Source organism: Myxocyprinus asiaticus, chromosome 35, assembly GCF_019703515.2.
Source record: "Myxocyprinus asiaticus isolate MX2 ecotype Aquarium Trade chromosome 35, UBuf_Myxa_2, whole genome shotgun sequence".
In the NCBI taxonomy this organism is placed as follows: Eukaryota; Metazoa; Chordata; class Actinopteri; order Cypriniformes; family Catostomidae; genus Myxocyprinus; species Myxocyprinus asiaticus.
This window is the reverse complement of record NC_059378.1, coordinates 19,481,545-19,507,757: the sequence shown is the minus strand read 5'-3', so window position 1 is coordinate 19,507,757 and position 26,213 is coordinate 19,481,545. Positions and strand designations below refer to the sequence as shown.

At 37.9% G+C, this 26,213-nt stretch overlaps 1 protein-coding gene across 1 annotated transcript in view; it reads right to left on the bottom strand.

Annotated features, from left to right (window-relative positions):
- The window catches only part of LOC127426566 (ephrin-A2-like), a 158,312-nt gene that overhangs the window by 11,984 nt on the left and 120,115 nt on the right, over positions 1 to 26,213 (bottom strand). The window contains exon 2 of the mRNA XM_051673459.1: positions 11,143 to 11,435. Coding sequence (XP_051529419.1) covers positions 11,143 to 11,435 — 293 coding nt within the window. The remainder of the gene's footprint in view (positions 1 to 11,142; positions 11,436 to 26,213) is intronic.

Here is a 26,213-nt window from a genome sequence, read left to right as displayed (position 1 = left end):
TGTTTTCTTGGACATGAACAGTACCATGGTAATACCATTTTATTTTTTGAAGAATCTTGGAGTACTGTGTAAATTACCATGATCCATGAATAATAGTTATACATCAAAGTACATTATTATAGTACATTGGCCTTGGGTGAAAGGAAATATTCAAACAATCTGATCAGTGCAAATGACCATTGTTCATGCTAACCTTGTAACCCTTAGGGAAAGTTCACCCAAAAATGAAAATGATCCCAGATGTGTATGACTTTAATTCTGTAGGTCCATACAATGCAAATGAATGGTGACCAGAATTACAAAAGCTCCAAAAAGGAGATCAAGTCAGCATAAAAGTAATCCATAAGACTCCAGTGGTTAAATCAATGTCTTCTGAAGCGATCCAGTTGGTTTTGGGTGAGAACAGATCAAAATATAACTCATTTTTCATTTTATATCTTGCCATTGCAGTCTCTAGGCATGATCATGAAAGCTCGATTACACTTCCTAGTGCTTAATGCATACTCAGAGTGCTAGATGGCGCTATAGTAAGTGTAATTGAGTTTGATATCATGATCGCCAAGGAGACTACTCTCAAGATGTAAAGTGAAAATGAGATATATTTTGGTCTATTCTCACCCAAAACCAACTGGCTTGCTTCAGAGGACATAAATTAAACCACTGGAGTTTTCTGGATTACTTTTATGCTGACTGTATCTCATTTGTGGAGCTTTAAAATGCTGGTTACCATTCACTTGCTATAGACCTACAGAGCTGAGATATTATTCTAAAATCTTTGTTTGTGTTCAGCAGAAGAAAGAAAGTCATATATATCTGGGATGGCATGGGGGTGAGTAAATGATGAGAGAATTTACATTTTTGGGTGAACTATCCCTTTAAGCTGCAGACTTCTGCAGGTTTCTTATTTTTGTGTTCATGTGTGTTTGTGAGTGAGTGTTTATGTATGCATAAGCAACATCAAAGGTTTTTCAAGAATGTATTTCTATGAACAGAGGGCTGTGTGTGTGTGTGTGTGTGTGTGTGTGTGTTTTGAGTGTGTTTGAAATCCCCATTTGCCGTATTCATCCACACAGGCCTGTGAGAATGTCATAGTTGCCATTCACTCAGTCACTCTTTCTGGTGGGTTGGGGCGGGGTCACCCCAAAGGTGATGGACATTTTCTTTTGTTAAGGGATCACTAAACTAAGCCTCGATCACCCCCCGTAACCCACTGACCCTCTCTGGCAGACCCCTTTGCTTCATAACCCCAGGGGCCATGACAGCAACAATATTGATAGTAGCTAAACACTTCTCTGGAGGAGGAGACAGCCTCGTCTGATGAATAGCCAGACTAAGTACTTCTCAGCCCAGGCCGCTGTCTGGAACAAAGAGTGCATAAAAGTGGGTCTCGCACCAAGCGACAGGGCGGACTGCATTAAAAACAGCTCAGGACAGGCATAAGAAACACCCGGCCTTGAGTGCAAACTTTGAACTCTGGGTTCTTTCTTTCCTTTCTTTTTTCTTTGATTGACTCTTCTGTCAGTCTCTGTCCTTTCCCTTGCAACTGGGTTGACAACATCCCATGGTTGGAAGTAAGGTCTGAGACTCCCCGTTGGTTGGGGGACATTTCTGTGTCGCCCATCACCTCAATTTCCTGGACAGCTATGATATCCGAAAAGATACCCAAGACACCATGTGCCTGCTGGGGCAGGCTGCTCTGGGTCAGCCGTGAGACTTCGGGATATCACCACATTGCCTGTATTTCTCCTGAGGTTACCTGTGGGTTTTTCTTTGTATCCCAAACAATTCTTCTGGCAGTTGTGGCTGAAATCTTTCTTGGTCTACCTGACCGTGGCTTGGTATCAAGAGATCCCTGAATTTTTCACTTCTTAATAAGTTTATATCCTTTTCCATCTTTATATAGTTCCATTACCTTGTTATGCAGGTCTTTTGACAGTTATTTTCTGCTCCCCATGGCTCAGTATCTAGCCTGCTCAGTGCATCCACGTGAGAGCTAACAAACTCATTGACTATTTATACACGGACACTAATTGCAATTTAAAAAGCCACAGGTGTGGGAAATTAATCTTTAATTGCCATTTAAACCTGTGCGTGTCACCTTGTGTGTCTGTAACAAGGCCAAACATTCAAGGGTATGTAAACTTTTGATAAGGGCCATTTGGATGATTTTTGTTATCATTATGATTTAAAAAGAAGCCAAACAACTATGTGATAATAAATGGCTTCATATGATCACTATCCTTAAATAAAAGGATATGATCATGATCAGTCATATTTTCAAAATCAATGCCAAAATTTCACAATTTCTGCCAGGGTATGCAAAATTTTGAGCACAACTGAATTAATATATATATATATATATATATATATATATATATATATATATATATATATATATATATATAGTTGAAGTCAGAAGTTTACATACACATTGGAGCATTGGCTTCTTCCTTGCTTCCAAACATAACGTCAAAGATCATAAAAGATCTTTTCCCCACGTGCACTTGCAAACTGTAGTCTGGCTTTTTTATGGTGGTTTTGGAGCATTGGCTTCTTCCTTGCTGAGCAGCCTTTCAGGTTATGTCGATATAGGACTCGTTTTAATGTGGATATAGATACTTGTCTACTTGTTTCCTCCAGCATCTTCACAAGGTCCTTTGCTGTTGTTCTGGGATTGATTTGCAATTTTTGCACCAAACTACATTCAACTCTAGGAGATAGAATGCATCTCCTTCCTGAGTGGTATTATGGCTGTGTGGTCCCATGGTGTTTATACTTGCATACTATTGTTTGTACAGATAAACGTGGTACCTTCGGGCATTTGGAAATTGCTCCCAAGGATGAACCAGTCCACAATTTTTTTTTTTCTGAGGTCTTGGCTGATTTAATTAGATTTTCCCATGATGTCAAGCAAAGAGGCACTGAGTTTGAAGGTAGGCCTTAAAATACATCCACAGGTACACCTCTAATTGACTCCAATTAGCCCATCAGAAGCTACATTAGGCTTGACATCATTTTCTGGAATTTTCCAAGGTGCTTAAAGGCACATTTAACTTAGTATACGTAAACTTCTGACCCACTGGAATTGTCATATAGTCAATTAAATGTGAAACTATCTGTCTGTAAACAATTGGAAAAATGTCTCATGTCATGCAAAAATTATAGTCCTAATTGACATGCCAAAATTATAGTTTGCTAATATTAAATCTGTGGAGTGGTTAAAAAAGTTTTAATGACTTCAACTGTATATATATATATATATATATATATATATATATATATATATATATATATATATATATATATATTACTTTTGTTCCGTGTGTCTATAAACCCTCAATATTTAATTGGAAATCAAAGATTAAGGGAATAATTCACACAATAGTGAAAATTATGTCATCCTTTACTCACCCTAATGTCATTCCAAACCTCTTTTGTGGAAAACGAAATAAGTTAGGCAGAATGTTCTTGCTGGTCTTTTCAATACAATGCAATGTCTTGTGCACTATATTCCAAGTCTTCTGAAGTCATACAATAGCTTTGTATGAGGAATTTTAAGTTATTATTTACTGAAAATCCCCTCTCAAATGCCTCTCAAATCTTATTTGCACTTCTGCATATTGAAACTTGGTCTAAAATTTATTACGAGACACACAAGAACCAATGGCATTTGGTATCACTAACGTCAAACCTAGCATGATGCATCTTGATGCACCATTTAAACGAGAGCAGAGGGGAAGATTTTTGTTGTTGTTGTAAATAATGGCTTACATTTTTAAGACTGATTTACACTTCTGCGTTCAACCTATGTCATAGGCTCTGTGTAGTGGCCAAGGCCTTGGTTTGCATTTATAGTTCTGCATTGGCTTCTGCGTCGTTCTGCAATTACAAAGCCAAAATGCTAATTATACATGTGTAAATAAACAAAAGCAACGTAATTTGTGGATTCAAAAGTATTTATTAAATTATAGTAGCATTAAAAACGAGTTCAAAGTATGTGAACATGTTGAAATTTAGGTAGGTTGCATATTATTTATTATACATGTTGCCTGTATTGCAGGGAGCAAATAAATGAGAAAAATAATGTGTGCTTGGTCTTGAGTCGCTTAAATAATAATAAATAGATATTTTGGCATACTTTTGACATTCTGTGCTGAAAAAGGAATCATCAAATTAATTCATAACTACACCTCGAACACTAAATGGGTGTCTTTTTAAAGACTTTACAATGCATATAGTCAATATAACCAACTCTTATCAGGTGCTTTCTAATTTGCTGACAAATTAGAAGTGTTCCATTTCCATAACTTATGAAATATGATTATTTAATGTGCACTATACTCTCAAACATACGGTCAAATCATTGTGTAGATCAGAAAGTTTGCGAGTAGAATACAACACATATTGTTTCACTCACATATCAAATTAAAAGCCCTGAGAGAAAAAAAGCTTTTAGAGTTTATAAGCTGTAAACAGATATCTTTTGACGCGTGTCACTTGTAACTTCATGAAACACAAACATAACATAACAGCTGATGCTCCCGATTGAGACATTTGCTTTAATGGTCCTGAGTCAAAATACAATGTGATATGATGCATAGATATTAAAATAATCTAGGTAAAAATGTGATGCTACCTCAGATATCGTTGTTATCATCCTGGGTGGCGGTTTCTGGTTACGAAGTGCATCAATAACAGCTGTTGTGGTCTGCGTCGACGCAACGCACAGTAAAGTTTTTTGCCTTAACCACCGTAGCTACGCATAGACTACAGCATAGGTTCGACGCAGAAGTACAAATCGGCTTTTAATATAGCACATGAGCCATATGAACTACTTTTATGATACCTTATAGTTTATATTTGTCCTTTTTGGAGCTTGACGTCATCCAACCCATCATCCATCCATTGTATATCCATTGTTTTATTGTATAGAGACATCAACATGAACATTTGGCTTAAAGGAATATTCCGGGTCCAAAAATTAAGCATTTGTGGCATAATTCTGATGATTTCCACAAATAGCTATTTAAACTTGATCCCTCCTTTTCTTTAAAAAAATAAAATAAAAATCGAGGTTACATTAAGTGAATGGGGCCAAATTTTGGAGGATTTAAAGGCAGAAATGTGAAGCTTCTAATTTTATAGAAGCACTTACTGTACATTTATTTCATTATTTGAGCGGTAAAGTTGTTTAAATATTTGTTTTAACTGTCATTTTAGGGTTTTAGGGTTTACAGCATTACGTCATCATGGCAACGAAGTTGTAAAATTGGATATAACTTTACACAGAAAAGGTAAGTAAGCGATTTTATCACACTAAAATCATGTTAAAATGCATAGTGTTTACGTCTTGTGGCTATACTTTTGAAACAGAGAATATTTTAATGTTTACAGATTGGCACCGTTCACTTCCACTGTAAGTGCCTCACTGTAACCCAGATTTTTGCTTTTTTTTTTTTTTTTAAGAAAAGGAGAGACAAGTTATTTTTTGTAGTAATCATTATTATGTATGTAATAACATTATATATGAGCTAAACTTGTACTGAACCCAGAATATTTCTTTAACATATCCCTATGTGTTCCTCCAAAAAAAAAAAAAAAAAAAGACAGTAAACTGACAGGGTCAGTAAATTTAAACCAAACCCCATTTAAACCAGGTGTTTTACTGGTACTGATTAAAGTTATCATTATTAATTATCTTTCTTTTTGGGTAGTGGAAGTTGATATCACTCTTCTGAGCATAGAAAGAGTTTCATCCTCAAGCCTGCTCATTATTTCTGCCCTCTAAATCTTTGGCTCTTACAGACAACAGATGGCCATGAACCATTAGAAATGACTCCTCAAACCGATTATTAGGACAAATGTGCTTTTAGCATTCAAAAGAGCAATTTGTGTGCCTATACTTTTAGGATCAGGTGTCCTGACACACAATGAGAGTGTTATAGTGTGGAGCAGAGCTACAGGTTATGTCCCCCTTGAGCCTGAAACCTCTGAACCTCAGGTCGAGGGTAAAGGGGAGGTTATGTGTGCTGCAATCAGAGAATGCAGCAAATTCATTGATTTCAGTGGGGATGGTGCATTGGACATAGAGGTATAATGCAAGGGTTTGTGAAAGTAACACTCCATCTCTGAGAGCTTTTTCAGCAATGCACTCTGATGTAGACATCCACTGACCAATGAGAATTGAGGAAAGGCGGGTCCAGTAGTGCTTTTAAAATCAAAGCTTATCCATTCCTATTCGTCCAAAGCTCAGTCAGAGCTGTCTTTAGTGAGTAGGTGCCCTAAAGCAACCTGGGACACGCTAAAGAGTTAGGGCAGGTGCTAAAAATCGTGCTATTCAACTTAATGAGCTGCATTAGTTTAACATGAAAAGCTGCATTCTTTTTTAACACGCAAACTTTTCCCTTCTCTTTTCTCAAAGCTAGGATAAACACACACGCACGCACGCACACACACACACATACACACGCACACACACACACACACACACACACACACACACACACACACACACAGCAAAAAGGATAAGTGAAAGTAAAACAAAAAAAAGAGGTAAAATTGCCTCATTAATACATCCTGCGTGTTGCCCTAAGCCTTTTCCTTTTGCATGTGCCCAGCGGGAGCCCTTTTTATCAGGCCAAAGGACACCTTTCACAGGACCATTAGTGAAAAAGGGACAGATGCAACCTGGCAAATTCCACCCCCCATCATGCAACTGAGAAAGAAGAGGAAGATAAAATAAGTAAAAAAATGAAATCACTCGCTCTGTTCGGCCAGGCGATGGTCTGACCTTAAGCAGGTGGGCGGGCCGCCTCCAGAGGACGAGGTGTCAGGCCTATCGTCCAGGTGCAATCCAGAGCCAGAAAACTCCCTCTCTAGGTTAATGGCTTTTAGCTGTTGTTATCTGAAAAATGGTAATGACTGGCACCCCTGAAGTTGCGAATGCAATTATCCCCATCAGGATACTTCTGTTAAATATGATTTGACCAATCAGCATAATTTGGACAGTTACGCCTGATGGCCTTGGACACTGGCTTTGCACCGATCTCACCCAGAGCGGCAAAGTGCGCAGCTAATAGTGCACATGGCATTCAACAAATTGACATTTTCATCAAGCGGAGAGATCAGGATACACCCAAACTCTACACTTAATGACTCCGACACAGACCCAGGGGAGCTCATGGGTAGAACCGGACCTTCCACCCAGACTCCGCCTGATTAATCTTCCAGACATACAAAATGCTGTAATAAAATTCTCTGAATCTTTCTGCCCTGAATGTGACTTCAGCTAATACAATAAAAAATGTCAGACATTTAAATGACAGTAATAACTGATTTTTAAACTATTTTCATTAATTTACAGTGTCTGGCACAAGAAAAAAAGAGTGTTCCACTTGGCATGGTGTACCAAAAATTTATGTTTTGACATTGCACAGACATATTTCAGGCAAAACTTGCTTAAAAGAAGGTTTACAATCAAAACAACATACAAAAGACTAGTGCTTTCCTCCAGTGTACATCTTGGTAATTAATTATATTATGCATGAATTATTATTAACTATTTACTGAAAACTGGTACAGTAAATTTGATCATGTTGCCATTTCATAGCAGCTTTGCATTGTGATTAAGAACACCCTTTACTCATGGTAAAATCAAAAAAATGTATAGCCCCTATTGGTTTATTGCTTTATTATGCAATTGTTTAAATGCACATGCTACTGTATGCAAACGGTAGTTGAAAAATGAACAATGTTGTACGTAGCAAGGGAAACTAAGGCTATGTTCAGACTGCCACTAAAAATCAGATTTTTTGCATATCCAGATTGTATACAGATGAGTTTTGATAGTCTGAACAGCAAAAAAACACATGAAATAAAATTTTTCCAAATCTGATTCAAACCACATTGGGAGGTGGTTTCAAATGCGATTTAAATCAGATTTCTTCAGATGCGTCTCAGTCCGGACACTCTGGCTGCTCAAATTGGATTTCAAATGATCTTTTGCATCACTCTTAACGCAACACACAACGATGACGTCAAAAATCGGTGACTGCAGCACGGAACATCACAATGTTTACCAGCTGAGTTTTTCTTGTGTGACGGAGGAGTTCTGCACCGCGACTGGACAGGGCGCTTATTTGGAGAGCGAGATGATGCACCTCCATTTTTCCCGCATCTGTTTTGAAAGCATCGTCACGTGGGTACGCCTACGTCGTTACCAAAGCAACCCATGCAGATAGGTTGGTTATGTCTGAACGCGCAAATCTGATTTGATCACTTGCAATTAATAGTGCGGACAGTCTGCCTGAAAAGATCTGATTTGAGAAAAAAATCAGATTTGCCTGCAGTCTGAACATAGCCTATGTTGCTATTAATTAACAATTAATTAAACTCTTGCCAATTTGGAGACCCATTCTGCCTACTCTATCTTCATAAAAACTAATAAAATCTCCCTTCAGAAACAAGTGCAAGGGAAATAACAACAGAAAAATCAGAGAGAAAAACTTGTGATGTCAAAATTCAGAAGTCTTTTATATTTACTCTGGGGAAACCCTACTAATATGAGTCATTATTTACTAGCCATTTATAAACAATATTCCACTCCATAAAGCATTCCCAGTTTAACAAATTGGTTACATATAATTTCAAAAACTGTAACTTCTAATTTTGAGTTTCAGTTGCAAAGTTGTAGTACCATTCACCAAAGACTGGCATATATTTTATTTCTTCTTTTTATCATACAGCTCTAGAGACCACATTACAGACTTGAGCACACTGAACTCTGTGGCACATTAATGATCAGAGTTTGTTGTGAAATCCTTATCAAGTCTTCCTTTACCCTTTACATCCCAGTTCCTGTAACCCAAGAACTATCAGTTCAGTGAATGATTGTACACTTGGACAATACTTCTGGGTTAAAGAATAAGAAAGGATCGCCCACAGTCTGTTCACTGATTATCTGGCATGCTGTAATCTGATTGGTTTAACTGACAACTTATTAAAATATTGCGGCCTTTGAGTAAAGTGGGAAATATCATAAAAGATGTACTGTACCAGAAGGAAACTCTGAATTTTTCGATGATAGACTTGTAATTTTAGAAGGGGCGTGTCATCATGAAAAATGATGGAAAGCAATGATTCTGCAAAATTATTTAAATTTCTGTGTTTTATTTCTATAATATTAATGACAGAGCTTATAGTCAACTCATGTAAAGCTAATGAGTCATCATTTGCAGTTTGTTTTATGCAAATGAATTAATTTGTTATTTAAATGCATTAAATGCATTATGTTTTTTCATATATACATTCATAAATAATATAGGTCATGTAAATGTGCTGCAGGTGTATTCTCTAATGCTCAGTCACAGGCATAAAAAAAGAGCTTTTGCGATCATTCATTGTGTATAGGTTGTAGTTTGGCTTCTTTCATATTTTGTTTCTGACTTGAATGCGTGACATGTCATTGTACCGAATGCCCAACTCAGATGTAGATGCTTCCCATGTGCAGTTGAAAGCAGCATAATAGGTGTTTTTTTCAAAGAATCTTTTTTTATCAGTTTGCCTGGAAACAAAGTCATGCAATAAACCATGTTGATACAACAAGCGATTCTGAGGATCAAATAATAACGGGATTTGCCAAAGTTTACCAGGTTAGTGGCATAAAACCTTTGAAGGATATTCAAAGTTTTGAGGCACTTAGTAGCAAGTAAAATAGATATCCACAACAAAATTTTGTCTGTGAAACAGTCTGTACTCATTACTATGGGACTGGCAGAAATTCTGATCACAAAATCTATACACATTTTCCACTATTTTCCCAGTGTTTCCTGTACAGTCGTTGTTGGAGACTGCCACATGTGGAAGTATTTTAATGAAAAATGTCTTTGAAACAAAAAAGCTAACTAAATTGCACTAATTAAAAAATTAAACCCATTGCATCAACAGTACTTGCATATTTTGGTAATGCAATTTCATATGGTTGTATATTTAAGCTGTGAATATTTCTATAAAAATAAAAAAAAAAAATGTAATCATTAAAAGTTCAGTAATAAATATTCACCTTCCAAAGTTCAGTTCCAAAATATACCATTTTGTTTTTATTTAAATTTTTTGTCTTTAGTATTCGACAGGTAATATTTAATCCATTATATTTCGCTTTGCAAATTCACCTCTAAAATTTCAGTGGTTCAAATTTGGTTGGAAATTCAACCTTGTACATCTTGGCATTGCAGGAAAAACAGTTGCTGTTGATCTACATCAGAGACCATTTAGCAGAGACAGGTCACATCTATTAAAATGAATAGGAGAAATTTGAACACCTAACAGTCAACAGATGTGGAAAGGAAGTCCCACCTTACAGGTAAAAGAGCCAATCACCTTTTAGATACAGACTTTGCATGTCAGTTAACTCGAGAACACACCTGGAAAATTGCATTCTTTAGCGTAATCTGAGTTAAAGAAGCACAATTATGATTCCAGTGTTGTCAGATTTTACTGCCGATTTGAAATATGTTCTCTGATCGTAATCTTGACCAACCATTCTGGAGATTTCACTCTTTCCCCATTCAAATAGATAGGAACTGCACTTTCATGACTAGAAATAGCTTCCCGGGAGTGTTCCAAAGATGGCCGCCAGTGGACTGACATGAAAGACTTTGGCGGCGTTCAGAATGGCGTACTACAATACTATTACTATTTCTGCTAAAGACATGTAAAAAGTCTGTGATTAGAGGGAACCTGGCAAAAAAAAAAACATTAAACAAGTAGAAAAAAAAAAGTATATGGCAGAAGTAGTACGAGCAGTATGGGTAGTATGCTATTCTGAACTAACTTAGCCCTAATCTACATCAACACCTGATTGCACCACCTAGTGGTGAAGCTTAGTAGCAACAAGTGAATATTGTGCATCGGCACTCTACTGCTTTTCCTGCAATGCCAGGATGTAGAAGGTTGAATTTCCAACTGAATTTAAACCACTGAAATTATAGAGGCGAATTTGTAAAGCATGTGGTTGGTCTCTTTATATGTCAGTCTCTTTCTGTTTAAGTGGGCGGTTCTTGAATAAGCTGCAATGTGGCTAGGTCATTCGCTTTCTAGTCAAAGATCTGGCTACACAACACTCTAAAGAACTAGGTTACTCACAGATGTAGTAGTATTCATGACCTGGTCGGAACTCGAAGCCCAGGGAGAAAGGTGTGAACAGCTGGAACTTCTCTGAAAACTTAAGAGGCCCGTTCGGACTCAGCGGGCGATTGCACTCCCAGCGCTTGAAGCCTTTCATGTGGTGGTTGCAGGTTGTGTAGCCATCATAGTTGACCATGTAAAGGATATAGCGTTCCATGCGCTCCTGAGGAAGGGGCTCCTCATAGTGCGGACAGTAGATGTCCAGGTAGTCATTGATGGCCACCTCCACTGTGTATTCACCATGCAAGAATCTGAAGAAATAGAGAAAAAACACAAACAACTTAAAATGTTTTGCGTCAAATGCCAGTGTACCGTTTGAGATGAACAAAATCTGAAAGTTATCACAATGACAGGCAGAAGATTAAGAAGATTTAACATCTTTTAACACAAAACTCCCTCAAAGAAGACCCTTTCATCACGAAAGAGAAATTGCTAGAAGCTCCTGTCACTCATAGTGAAGATATTCTCCATGTTGTCAGTGACAGGATGGGATTGGTGGGGGGGACTTGGTGCTAAGGGCCAAACTGACTGGAATGACCAAGTGGAGGTGTATGAGCAGAGACTGACAGGGGTTCAGAGTGAGAGAGCCACTTCATTAAGGGGTTTCACATGGTCTGGCTTCAGCCCAGCTCTACTGAAATGAGTTTGCAGGCTGGGGCAATTTAGACACAAATTGAGCACCTGCAGGAAGGTATGAGTGAAGACGTAGAAACTGTAGCCACTTTGCTGGAACTGTGACTTCACGTGCAGATGGACCATCAGGCATCTGAACACACTAAAGGGTGGTTATACAGTGGACCCAAAAAGCACCTGGACCCTTAAAAGAATAGTTCACCCAAAAATGAAAATTCTGTCATCATTTACTAACCCTCAGGTCATTCCAAACCCATATGAGTTTCTTTCCTTCGTGGGACTCAAAAGGAGGCAGAATGTTAGGAAATGACAGCCTCAGTCAGCATTCACTTTCATTGTATGGAAAAATGATGCAATGAAAGTTAATGGTAACTGAGGATGACATTTTGCCTTTAACATCTTTTGTGTTAGACAGAAGACAAAACAACATGACTAGTGTTGCAGTGATTTTTAGAGGATATATGACGTCACTGTCCCTCAAATTCAGAGTAACCACAAGTGTTTTTCATTATATTAAAGGGATAGTTCACCCAAAAATTAAAATTCTCTCATTATTTACTCACCCTCATGCCATCCCAGATGTGTATGACTTTCTTTCTTCTGCTGAACACAGATGAATATTTTTAGAAGAATATCTCAGCTTTATTGGTTCTTTTAATGCAAGTGAATGGTGGCCAGAAAACTGAAGGTCCTAAAAGCAGCATAAAATTAATCCATAAGACTCCAGTGGTTAAATCCATATCTTTAGAAGCGATATAATAGGTGTGGGTGAGAAACAGATAATTTAAGTTCCTTTTTACTATAAATATCCACTTTCACATCTAAAAGTCACATGTGGGACTTGTTTAGTTTCACTTTCAAATCTAAAACTGGAGATTTATAGTAAAAAGGGACTTAAATGTTGATCTGTTTCTTACCCACACTTATAATATTGCTTCTGAAGATATGGATTTCACCACTGGAGTCTACTGGATTACCTTTATGCTGCTTTTATCTGCTTTTTGGACCTTCAAAGTTCAGGCCACCATTCACTTGCATTGTATGGACCAACAGAGCTGAGATATTCTTCTAAAAATCATAATTTGTGTTCATCAGAGGAAAGAAAGTCATACACATCTGGGATTAGGGTGAGTAAATGATGAGAGAATTGTCCTTTTTGGGTGAACTATCCCTTTAACTATGGACGTGTTTCATCAACAGTAAGTGTTAAATGGCCAAAGAGTGTCCAAATATTTTTTATCTTAATTTTTAACAGTTCATCTATTGGGGCCACTGTAATGTATGTTGGGATATAAATGTGATCTTTGAAAAAATATATATTACTGACATTTGCCAGCTGTTCAAAATAGGTATATTCTCTTCAGTGAAGTATATATGATTGACTAACGGAATGATGTGAGTAAAAATAAACATATATATATATATATATTTTAAATGTTTAAATATGGAAAATGAAATAAAAAATAATAAATAAAATGTTTCAGATTAAGCACAATATAGTCATAGCATAGTGAACATTATTGACTGATACTTCATAAAGATACTCTATAAGGAGAGTCCTTCATCTAACAAAATTGGGGACTCATTTTTACTGAGTCAATGTACAGTATGGTCTAACCTTAGCTAACATCCGCGTGCGGTTTTCACCTGGCAAGAAAAGAGTGTAGCCTATATTGTAGACATCGACACAGACAAATGTGTGTGTGTGTGTGTGTGTGTGTGTGTGTGTGTGTGTGTGTGTTCATGAGTCCTTCAAATCCTCTCTTTCTGTTCACAATGTGAAGATTACATGAATAAGGTCTAACAGCTCCAGCAGAGAGACTCTTATGGTTTGTCACCAGTGCGGTTAACACACCTGCTCCACCCTCCATTTTTTATGCCATCAAAGCAGCCCTTTTCACTACAGACACTACAGAACACAAGACTCAAATCAAGTGTTCACGCTATGTGAATGCGCATTTAGCAGGATATCAAAGTGAAACAAGGGCGAGATGAAATCAAAAGAAATGCATGAGGACCACAAAAGCCACAACACAAGGATCTCACTCTTACATGGTCAAAAGTATGTGGGGACATGAACATCATACCCATAAGTGCTTTTTGAACATTTCATTTCAAAACCATGGGGATTACTAGGAAGTTAGTCCTCCCTTTGCTGCTATAAGAGGTTCCACTTTTCTAAGAAGGCTTTCCATTAGATGATGGCTGCAGGGATTTGCTCTCATTCAGACACAAGAGCATCAGTAAGGTCAAGCTGATGTTGGGTGATGGGGTCTGGCTTGCAGTTGGCGTTCAAATTCATTCCAAAGCATTCAATGAGATTCAGGTCTGGGCTTTGTGCAGGCCAGTCACATTTTTCCACACCAGACTCAGTAAACCATTTCTTTATGGAGCTCACATTGTGCACAGGGCCATTGTCATACTGGAACATTCTATTTTACAGAAAAAGTTTGTTTATAGAGATTGCATGGCTGTATGCTTGATTTTTCATGCACCTGTTAGTAATGGGTGTAGCTGAAATAGCTAAACCCCCTAATTAGAAGGGGGTGTTCACATGCTTTTGACCAAGTAGTACACCAAGTGCTCACTCTAGTTTTAAAACAAACTACTGAACCTCCCTCGAAAAAATAAAATCATATGATATACACAAAAAAGGCAAATGTCGCTTTGCTTTGGTGGCTGTGAGGTTAGATCTTCATTAATCAGAAAATCACATGGCTCTGTTTTCTGGGGGTCTTTGAGGGGTGAAGGGGCAAAAGACGGGGGGCTTTGGAGAGAGATTTGGCATCAGATGACAGCTAATCTAGGTCTGGAATTACTGTCAAAGGGCCAAGACAGGCCAAACACCAGCTGTAGCAGCAAACGAAGCTTCTCCAGACGTCTACTTGCCTTATAACTGTTGCCCAGAAAACAGCCCCCTTCACACCGCTTGACTTGGTCCCTTTTCCTTTTTTCTGTCACTTATTTCTTTATCCATAAGCAATACTTTAAACCCCCATGCTTATATTACAGTCAACATGGACTACATCAGTGATGCTCTCCTAGTTCGCATCATAGACATCTTGAAAAAAACAACTCATGTTCATCTTTATCCTGCCTCAGCACAGAGCAACCAAACATTTCTCTCCCTAGCAGCGAAAAACGCTTCGTTCGCTCCGGAGATATATGTAATCCATCTTTTTTCTACTTGTTTAATGTTTTTTTTTTTTTTGCCAGGTTCCCTCTAATCACAGGCTTTGCCAGTAAACGATATCGAGAGCAGAGAGAAGATTAATGGGTGAAGGCATTCACCATAGGACCCTCCTGATGTTTACGGAGCTCTAAATTTAATCATCTTGCCATAAAAACATGTGTTAGCGGCCCTTTAATGCAAAGTGCGTTATCATTACTACACATTCCGCGGGTCAGGCATCTTTCTTTCAGATTCATACGGTGCATTATGCCTTAACAAATCGATAGCAATGCCCCGTCCCCGCTTTCACTCCCAGATGTCATTAAATCCGGAGGAGTCGGCCAAATGGTCCGACACACTGAAGCAACACGTCATTCCCCTTTGATTCAAAAGTATCTCGCTGTAAAAAATGACTTTACAGCCGATGGCTGGTAGATACGGGGTAGCGGACGGGGAGAGATGACAGATGGAAATATCAATAAGTGAGCCCAGAGTGTTTAGAGAGAGCTAATGCATGCAGTTAGGTGAGCGCGCTTCATAAATCACACTATAGTAAGTTCACTGCTCCTCTTCCCCAAGTCTTCTGAGCACAGTCTTGATCAGACCACCCTGAACTCCTCTCTCACTCAGCCGATACATCAACAACTGATCTCACATCAGCTCTAAATGAGCTGTGTAACTTCCCTTTCACAGAGTGAGATTTTCATTACAGGTATACATTCTTTAAAATAAAGTGTATGGAAGCAAAAAGGGTTTTGCAGACTGATGTCATGAGAAAACCTTCTTTAAAATTTCTCATTTAAAATGAGAAATTTCTTTAATGTCTCAGTTTTTTCTCCTAGACAGCAATGAGATTAAATGGAGAGCAAGTGGAGACTTGAAGTCTACTGCTTTTCAAAAAATTTCCTGAGAAAAAGACCACAGGAATCTCACATCTCCTCTAGAGTTTCAGAACAGATCACAACATTGTCACAAACTGTGTTCAGATTTTGCTAAAATACCAATGTAGACAGTCAGAAGTCAGAGATATGGTTATCAGCACGTCCGATATAAATATTTATCACGACATAGATTTCCTACCATTAATGAGGAAAGGAATGTATTTCACATGTTTGTTATAACCACAAGAATGAATGCAAACATAACTTGTTTGTTTACAATAAACCCCAGAGAGTAAGCCACCTCTAAAGTATACTCAGTTTAGGATTTAATCCTACATAAGGTGTGTGAACTCTTTTCGATGAAATTTCACCAATTTCATCATCTTCAGCAGACGTTTGACTCCACTGACTTTCTTGTGACCCTTCACACTCCAGCTCAGTAGGTGGCGGTAATGCACCATAAGATGGATTGCCAAGTGCCAATAAACATCACAAAAGGAAGAAGAAAAACTTTTTTTGCCTGTAACAGCGCTATGGATCATGAAAAATAGTACTAAACTAAATAATACATAAATAACAGCAATGGTGTTGATGTCGGAGTTACTGTTGTGCTCAGTCGATAGCTTTATTGCATTGTCAGTGCTGTCTTACGATATCATATAAGCCAGCTATCTAGCTAACAGCTACCAAGCCTTATTACTGGTTTCCACGACAGCAGGGCTATGTAGCCACTAGCCTGCTAATACTTCTTAACAGGCTGATTTCATGACTGTGATTCAGTTAGCTTGTTGTGTGTATAACTTTGCCGAGCTGCTTGCGTTTTTAGCGAGACTTACCTTATCTAAACCTCTAGATGTAGAAAATTACTTAACAGTTTATCATCTATATAATTTTTTTCCAATAAATATCGATATCGTTTTATCACCCAGCCTTAGTCAGACATATTTCAAACATTTCAAATGATCTGAGCTATGCTATCCACATTCATTTTAGCTCGATATGTTAACAATTGTCTCAGTTGTTTCAATTTTTTATTTCTCCTATGGAATTATATGAGAAACATCTGTAACATTGTTTTAAGTAGATACTTAAATAAAAAGTGAGAACTCCATTAAGTCTTTTGAACTACGAAAGAGCAACTTCCAAAGAACCTTATATTCAACTCAAGTACCCTATACAGTGAATAATGGTCCTTTGTCAGGATTGTATGTACTTTTGTTCCTGTTTCCTTGTCATGTGATCTGGTCATGTGTTTCCCATGTTCTTGTGTCTTGTCCCCATTGGTTCATTGTTTCATTAGGTTGTTAGCAGTCTTGTTATCTTGTTTAGAGTTCTTAGTGTTCATTGGTTATCTTTGTCATGTGTTCTCCCATGTCCAAGTATTTAACCCTCATGTTTGCCATTGTCCAGTATTGTTTGCATTGTTGTTGGTGTAAGTCAAGTCAAGTCAAGTCAAGTCAAGTCAAGTCAAGTCAAGTCAAGTCCACTCCACTCCACTCCACTCCACTCCACTCCACGTTTGTAGTTGGGGTTTTTGGATTTCACATTTGGAAATAAAACTGCACTTGGGTTCATCACACATCATCGTCTCTTCGTCTACCTGTTGCCAGCCAACGTTACATCCTTACAAAAATTGAGAGTTCTGGCAACCTTCCTGCAAACTTGCGCAAATTTTCCACAAATTCGGCACTCATTTTCTCATGCAAATGGCTTTGCGGCAAACTCTTTATTTTTGCCAAAGGTTTGCTGCAGGTTCACCACTACCAGTGAAGAGCTGCAAACTTCTGGAAAACATTTGTGGTGAATCGCAAGCTCATTTGCATGTGAAAATAAGTGTGGAATTTGCGCCAAGTTTGCGGCAAGTTTTTTTTTTTTTTTTTTATGTAAGGGAGTACCAATGGTTTAGATTTCTTCGCAAACCTAAAGTAATGCAAAGAACCATTGAAGAACCTTTTGTTTTGTTTTTCAGAGTGCATAACATGTGATTACTTGCCTGTGTTCATTTACTTTATTTTGCTCTATAATTCTTTGATGCCACCTAAAAATAGCAGGAATTGAGTCTGTCAATTCAGATTTAATTGATTAATTCAGATTTGTGCCATCGTTGAGGCCTTAAGGTATAACATCCCACAAATTTCTAATTCTGCCTCTGTTTCTTACACCTCCCAGCTGGGAGCAACATATGTAAACTGAAATCCAGCTCTGGATTTTAGGGCTCTTTGAGCCTTTGGTTCATTGTTCAGCTGCTATCATCCCCACAGGACTTCAATTAATCAGACCAAATAGTTCTCGTTCGGCGTGTTTAGAAGGGGGGGCTGACTCTAAGGGTGAAATTTCCTGGCGGTGCGGTTAAAGAAAAGGTTTGAAGTGCAGTGATTTACGGCGTTGTTTGGCTGGCAGAGAGCCTCAGTTCCAGAATTTAGAACTTCTTTTCATAAATGTTTGCCAGTAGAAGAGCCTGTTTTCAAGGCCTGAATCAGGAAGCATCGTTAATGCAAGAGGTTAAAACCAAACAAGCAGATCAGATAAGACACAATCTGTGAATCGTGGTATTTAGAGGCTCCTGGCTGGTGCAAACAAAACTGTTACAATTGAATGTGTAAGATAAGAACAACCAATTTGTGCAATGATGTGAATTTCAGAATTGGACAAATGAAGTGGAAATGTGAGTTTGAGTGTTTTATAAATAAAACATAGACAGCTTGTGTTTCTGTAACCACTAAAGGTGGAGGGAGGGGGTGTAACTTACTCTACCTCTGCACTATTGGATAAAGACAGGCCAGCTGTCTAGACGGAGAGAGAGAGACCCAAGAACGAGACAAACAATAATTATCCTTCTTTAGAAAGCCTTAGACTCTGAGCCAATTCATTCATAATATTCCACACCAGATTTTGCCACAAAGCAGATGGTGAAGTTTGCCAAACTCTGCCAGGTCAAACAGGAATGATTAGTTTGTGGAGTTTGGGTCGCATTTAAAACTTTGCCAGGCTGTTGGCTTTGTCTATCCTAAACCTTTGAGTTGAGTGGCAGCCAAAGCAAATAAATGCATTTATTCTGCAATTAACCAGTGACCTGGTCATATTAGTACAGGGCAAACACAGGCAACTAATAACCTGGCACAAGACTCACACACTTCAGGCATAATTCTCCGTCAAACGCAGCATCAATAGGTTGGAGACACATCACCTCGGGCAAGCTGCAGGTGTGTATGGTCGGTCCGAGCGAGTTTTGGGATGATGAGGGCAGCTATGCTCAGGTCGGTTCTAGTGTCAAGGGTTTAGTAGCACATTTCATGCGGTGGGGGGAGGTTAGCATGTGTGTGTGTGTCTGAGAGTGTTCGTATGCACATGGATGTGTGTGAGAATGGCCCTTTGTGCCGTCGGCTCTGGGTCTGGAACCCATTTCCACATGCTCAGCTTGGGCTTGGTCTGTGGACCACCTCTCCCCATGTGGAACATGTTTATTGTTCTTTGTGTCAGGCAGACGCCGAGACCTCTGCAGCCCCCTCCTCCCTCCACATCTCCCCACAATCTCTCCTGTTATTCCAACTCTGCTTGTGCAATTTTCCTATCACAGCATTTATGCAAACGCTATCCCAGCTGATGTTCAGACAGTGCTTGGAAAAATGTAGGGGAATGGTTGAGAAAAATAAAACAAACAAAAGAAGAAAAAGTTTGGGATAGATGCCCCAGGGGACAAAACACCAGTGCACTTAGTGTGAGAGGAAGATTAATAGTTGTTTTGTTTTTCTTTTCAAGAAAAAGTTAGCCTAAAAATGAAATTTCTGTCTATTGTGACGTTCCAAACTGGTATGATTTTTTTCTTCCGTGAAACACAAAAGGTGAATTTCTGAAGAACATCCTAGCCTCTGTTTTCCTTGTAATTATATTTATCCTCTTCACACATACAATCAAACCGGTGAGATTACACTAGGCTGGCCTCAGAGGTGTGCGATCAAAATGGTGTTATCTGCATTTGCTCTGCTGACTACCAGGACAGAACAACTGAAGCATGTGTCATAGTGAAACAGCTGCTCAAATAGTCTTTTCAACATCACAATATCTTTATTTTTGTATGTTGCAAACATTCAAATAATCACAAAATAAAAGTTTAAAGCCATTAACGTCTGAGTTGGCTGTTTTGATGCAGCGACCTTACCTATCATTATTAGGCCTGTCACGATTATTAAATAATCGTCTGATCTGAGATAACCACGATTATTGTGCAATTTCAATTCCAATCACATTTTACTGTCCAAATTAGGGAATGAATGGTGCATTTGAGTGTCTCTGGTGAACGCAAAGCACTCCGGTTTCCCTTTAAGTTAACGATCATGTAATTGCAAATGTTATTTGTCATTTTGTGATCATACATGCTGTTTTAATGACACACAGTGACATAGAGGAGCCCTGTGTCATGCCCAAGATGATAGAATGGAGAAATACAGAATTTCCAAGGTCTTTCTTCATGTGAAATAAGGGCTTGTGGGTTTAATCGGAGAACCTTAAAGTAACGTGTAAAAGTAGAAGAATTTTGGATAGAAATATTTGACTATTGCATACTTTAATATAATAAAATATAATATAATATAATATAATATAATATAATATAATATAATATCAGGTTGGCTGGGTTCCAACGACATGTAAATGCCAAATGGACTAAGACTAAAGTTGACCAAAAAGAGACTTTTGTCAAAAAGGATCAAAAATCTATTTTATGTATTTTAAAAATATTTTTGTATTTAAAATATATTTTTTAAATGTCATTCATAAGTTTTTAAAGCCTTTTTTTTTTTTTATTTGCTTTGTTTTATCCCCTTTTTCTCCCCAATTTGGTACGCCCAATTCCCAATGTGCTCTAAGACCTTGTGGTGGTGTAGTGACTCAATCTGGGTGGCAGAGGACAAATCTCAGTTGCCTCCCCATCTGAGACTGTCAATCCATGCATTTTATCACGTGGCTTGTTGAGCATGTTACCGTGGAGACATGGTGCTTGTGGAGGCTTCACGCTACTCTCTGTGGCATCCACGCACAACTCACCATGTGCCCCACCGAGAGCGAACCACATTATGGTGACCATGAGGAGGTTACCCCATGTGACTCTACCCTCCCTAGCAACCAGGCCAATTTGGTTTCTTAGGAGACCTGGCTCAGCATGCCCTGGATTTGAACTTGCAACTCCAGGGGTGGTAGTCAGCATCTTTACTCACTGAGCTACCCAGGCCCCCCAGTTTTTAAAGCCTTTTAAAGGAATCATGTAAAAGTTAAATATGAATAAATTACTTCTTAAGGTTTACGAAGCAAACAGACACCAATGACAAAAGTATGACAATTAATCTTAATAATCGTGAGAGCCCAAAACCAGACAATTAATCGTCATAATCACAACTATTTGTTTGACAGTTAATCGTCAGCCAAATTTCATAATCGTGACAGCTCTAATCATAATCAATCATTATAAACATCCTAAAATCACATTATATGTTAAATAGTACAAAATTCCTTCCTCCAGTATGTCTGCTGTGAAGTGTAAGGTGACATTTTTTAAATATATATATATATATATATATATATATATATATATATATATATATATATATATATACAGTGTGCATTAAATAACTGATGCTGGGGGATTAGTCAGTAAAGTAAGAATTCACGAAGAGGCTATTAAGGACTGGGGCTGTTAAGCTCCAAAATCACCATAAAAGTATTACAAAAGGGGTCTATATGACTTGTGCATTATGTTTCAAATCTTCTGATGCCATAAAATAGCAGAACAGACTAAAAGTCATTTTTATTGAAAATCTTTACTTGGCCCATTTCTTTATGTGAGAAGTAGTAATGTCCAATTTGTGAATTTTTCAGTGGGTCAGTTTATCCTGTTCAAAAACGTTCAAAAATCAGAGAGATCTGGTTCTCAACCCACTGACTTAATGAAAGGATCGCAGCAGTTATCAGCTCCTGGAGGGGAAGATCATCAGTGAATGACTTAAATTTTGGATTTGTTTCTCACACAAAGCTTTTGTATGACTTCAGAAGACTTGGTATATACCACAGAATTTGTATGGTCCACTTTTATAAAATCATATATGGGGGTGCCCCAGCCTCAGTCCTCATTGGTGCCCAGGATATTCTTTAAAAATTCAACTTAAATAAAGCCTGTTTGGAACAATGGTTTGGGGTGAACTATTCCTTTAAACCTTCTTTTGCACCAATGTCTAGTTACTGTTATGGGTGAGTAGGTCATTGTGTCGGACATAATTATCCAAGCACTGTGTGTTCTCATTTTCAAACAAAATCTGTGTTTACATTCATCTCCCCCTCATACGGCATCCTCATTTACTGTGGGCCGCTGTGGTGTGGCAGCAGTCAGATAAAAGCGCTGCGTCCTCACAGAAAAACTACGCCTCCCATTTTAATCACATTTTTATGTCTCAGTCTGTTTTGTAAGACCTTTTAGTCACTAAAAGAGAGTGGGAGAAAATAGAACTGACCATTGTAATCCGGCAAATTAAAGGACAGGGAACAAATCTTCAAAAGTGTGTTCAGAGAGTAGCTGAACGCTGGGCTGGTGTTTGTCACTGTGCCGCGGCTCTAATGGGGTACTAACAGAGACTGTTTACACATACACAGCAGCTTTTGTGCCTCAGTTGTGATATAAGTCTATAGGTTTACATCCATTTAGTATGTATGCACATTTTAATAGTTTCTTATACCTTTTGAGTTGAACAAAACCTGCTTTTCTTTAATTAATATTTGGGCTTTTTGACTTTAATCAGACAGGACATTATTGAAGTGACAGGAAATGATGGTAGAGGGATGCGGAAATGACTGAATTTGGAATAGAACTCAGGTCATCTGCTCACAAGGTGCCACCATGCAACATGTTGCTGTGTACCAGAGGAATTATTTCTAGCTCAGTTATCAGTTGTTTCATTGAAGTATCACACAAAATTCCTTAGGAGACATAAAAATAGAGTACAGTGATGGAAGATTCATATTGATTGCATAACTCTTATAATTTGATCTTGGTAAGAAATGTTTGAGATCACATTGAAATCTATGACTTATGATTGCAGACATCAGTGTCTTTGATCAGTGGTTCCCGACCTAGGGTCTGGGGGTGCGGAACCACAAATGCTTTGAGGTGGTCAAAGATACTTAAAGTGCACTATACCAGTAAGACAGCATGTCAGCGTCCTCATCTGATATAAGCAAAATCTCAACATAAACATTAAAAAAAACTCTAAAGACTTTTACATTACAGCAACTGTAGCAAAACTTAATTAAATGTCGCTCTACCAACGAGAGCATCTTTGCACAACGGCATGAGGATGAAGCACACCAAGTGCATTTAAGTTTATTTTTCTTAGATCTTAAAAATGCAATGAATAAATTACCTCAGCAACTATTGAATAACACATTTGTCAAGTGTTATCTATCTATCTATCTATCTATCTATCTATCTATCTATCTATCTATCGTAAGAAATAGTGCATTAATGCATGCAAATAATTTAAAAATGTTTAACGTGTTAATTTTTCTTAACCGCAATTAACAAATTTACCATTAATACAGCATAAACCAGTATAAACACTGGTTGGAAGGGTGGAACCTGCCCGGAGTCATTACACTGACACACACTTCACAACACACACACAACAGCACTTCCATGTCAATGATAAAATGATGGAGAAAGGACCTCTTAATGCTTTTTGCTGTACAAAACAAGCCTAGATGGGACTTGTGATAGAAATCAAGTATTTTTCAGCCTATGTAAGGTGCATTTTAATTACCACAGGAGCACATCTAGTCTTAACTATCATCAAAACGCAGAATGAGACGTTTTTGTTTGCAAGCACTTTTCTTGTGTTCAAAGTGGTGCTTGACGCTAGCGTTGGCACCCTGACGCGAATCATGAACGCAACTTTACGATTGCTGTAACAAAGCAGATAGCTACAGTCTACTGGAAGATTAATATTGTGGATGATGACAGTTTAAGAGATTTAATTGCCCATTGCAATGAAAATGCAACATATGGGGAGACTAATTCTTTCAAATTGTCAAACTCCCAATTAGACTTTGGGAAATGTTTAATGTTACTTGAGTTGGTGCTATTTTAGTGCATTTCTATCTTTATACTGTGGAAGGCTTTGTTTGGAAAATGTTAATAAAGCATTATATTGTTACATATTATTATGTTTTCTTTCCTAAGATGGAAATAAATGCATTTTGACAGGAAAAGAAGTATATAAGTTCATTGGGGGGAGGGGGATTGCGCATCTTTTATGCGTGGGGGGAGGGGGGTGCTTCTAGGAAAAAAGGTCTTTGATGATATGATATTACTTGATTCCTTACACGTATTGCGACAGTTCAGGTTATTAAGGTTAATGCTCTATCGAGATTTAAATCAACAACACCTACCTCCCTACCCTAAATCTTAAACCTAAACTCTAATCGACAGTGTCCTAAAAAGCTAAGTGTGACATAATAAGTACAGCTGTTGAAGCAACCACATAATTTTGTGGTGCTTCTATGACACTTTCGGCTCACATGTTGACACATGCTTCTCAAGACTTGTACCTTGCTCTTTTGCATTGCAAGTGCAATGCTCTATCGACTGACCTACCGCAACATTTTATCACACTTGAACAAGCATGTAAATGTACAGTAGTTGGTTATGTAAAGCAAACGTTAAAATGTATCACCTTACAAGTCATGCAGCATAGTAAACGTGTTTAGATGTCATATGTTTAAGGAACAGGGTAAAAAGTGTCTATGTATCTGTAGTTTTACTTGTGATTTGTGTGAGAAGGAATAAAAGTCATTGCTGTTTTAGTGCCTCTAGTGTTTAAGCAGGAAAGTTAAGCAATACGTACAAGGTGCCACATTAAAATAATTTAGTAAAAATTTAGGTATAGTAACCTATAGAGTCTATGAGACCAGGCTGTGATTCTGAATTTCATACAAAATTTTATTCAAAATAGTATTTATGACTCAGAAATCATAATCATTAAACAACATTGTTCTAAATTCTGAATTATTATGTAACATATTTATGACCCTGTTTTCTTTAAAATTAACTTTTCCTTAAAATGTTATTATAAATACATGTTGTGCTAGGAGCTAAGGATGTCTGTCACAGTGTTTGGCATTTACTTTGCATATAGGTGTTTGGTTCACAGCTCACCACGAGCTCTGACGGTGAGTGTAATGAGGCTTCCATGATTCTAAGAAACTTCCCTTTCGTACCTGCAGACGACTGTTGAGAAGCCACACCGTATCCCTGTCTTAATCCCTCACCACCCCCTTAAACAACACACACACTGCTTAAAACAACACACACACTCACACCCACCCACAACACGCAGAGTCCCTACAACAATACACACTCCCACCCAAAATACATAAACTCTCTGAAAAAACCCTTTTTCACACACACTCCCACCAAAAATACACAAACTTTCTGAAACACACACACCTCTCTGAGTGAAGAAACTATTTGCTCCCAAATCCACCCCCCCCCCCCCAAAAAAAAATAAAAACTATCTACACTGCTGTGGAAACAGGCATAAAGGAGCATGTGTGTATGACAGAGAGAAAGAGTGAAACTCAGCAATAGTTTCTGGGTGGTTTTAGCAGAACAGGGAGATTAGCAGAGATTTCAGAAACACACACACAAACAGAAACTGAAGGAACAACACACAAGCACATACATGTTTAACTAGCTATCTAAAAAAGGACAGAACTGTATTGTTTTATCTACTGTAAAGCTAATTATAATTACTACAGGATCACCTTAAACCAACCCCTAAAAGAAAACATTTGCATTTTTAGAATACATTTTTTTTTATAATTATTAACCTTTTTTATGAATTATTTTTACCTTTGAGAATGTCACCAGTGGGAGGTTTTGTATGATTTAGTAAAACTGCTAAATGTAGTAAACACATTTCCCTATACCGCTGCAACCTGGCAGCTTTCACTCGTAAGGTTAAACACACAGGACTTAACGTTTAGCATTATTTAAACAGCAGCTTCAATTCAAACCCCTCTGGATGGCATTTTTTATCCGTACTGAAGCTTTCATCAATACTGAGAGAAATATGAGGTCCAACCAGCATTTAAATCTAAATCAGCACTAATTCTAAAAGTATTCTGGAAGACATTTTAATCAAGAGCAACTACTGAATGGATTCCATAACACATATTAAGTCCTTCAAGCTTGACTGTATTTAAAAATAAAAACATGTGTGAGGCCATGATCCAGTCAAACATCTCAGGGGGTCTCTGCTCTGTAATCAGTGTTAAACAATTCTGAAAGCTGTTAACGTTGA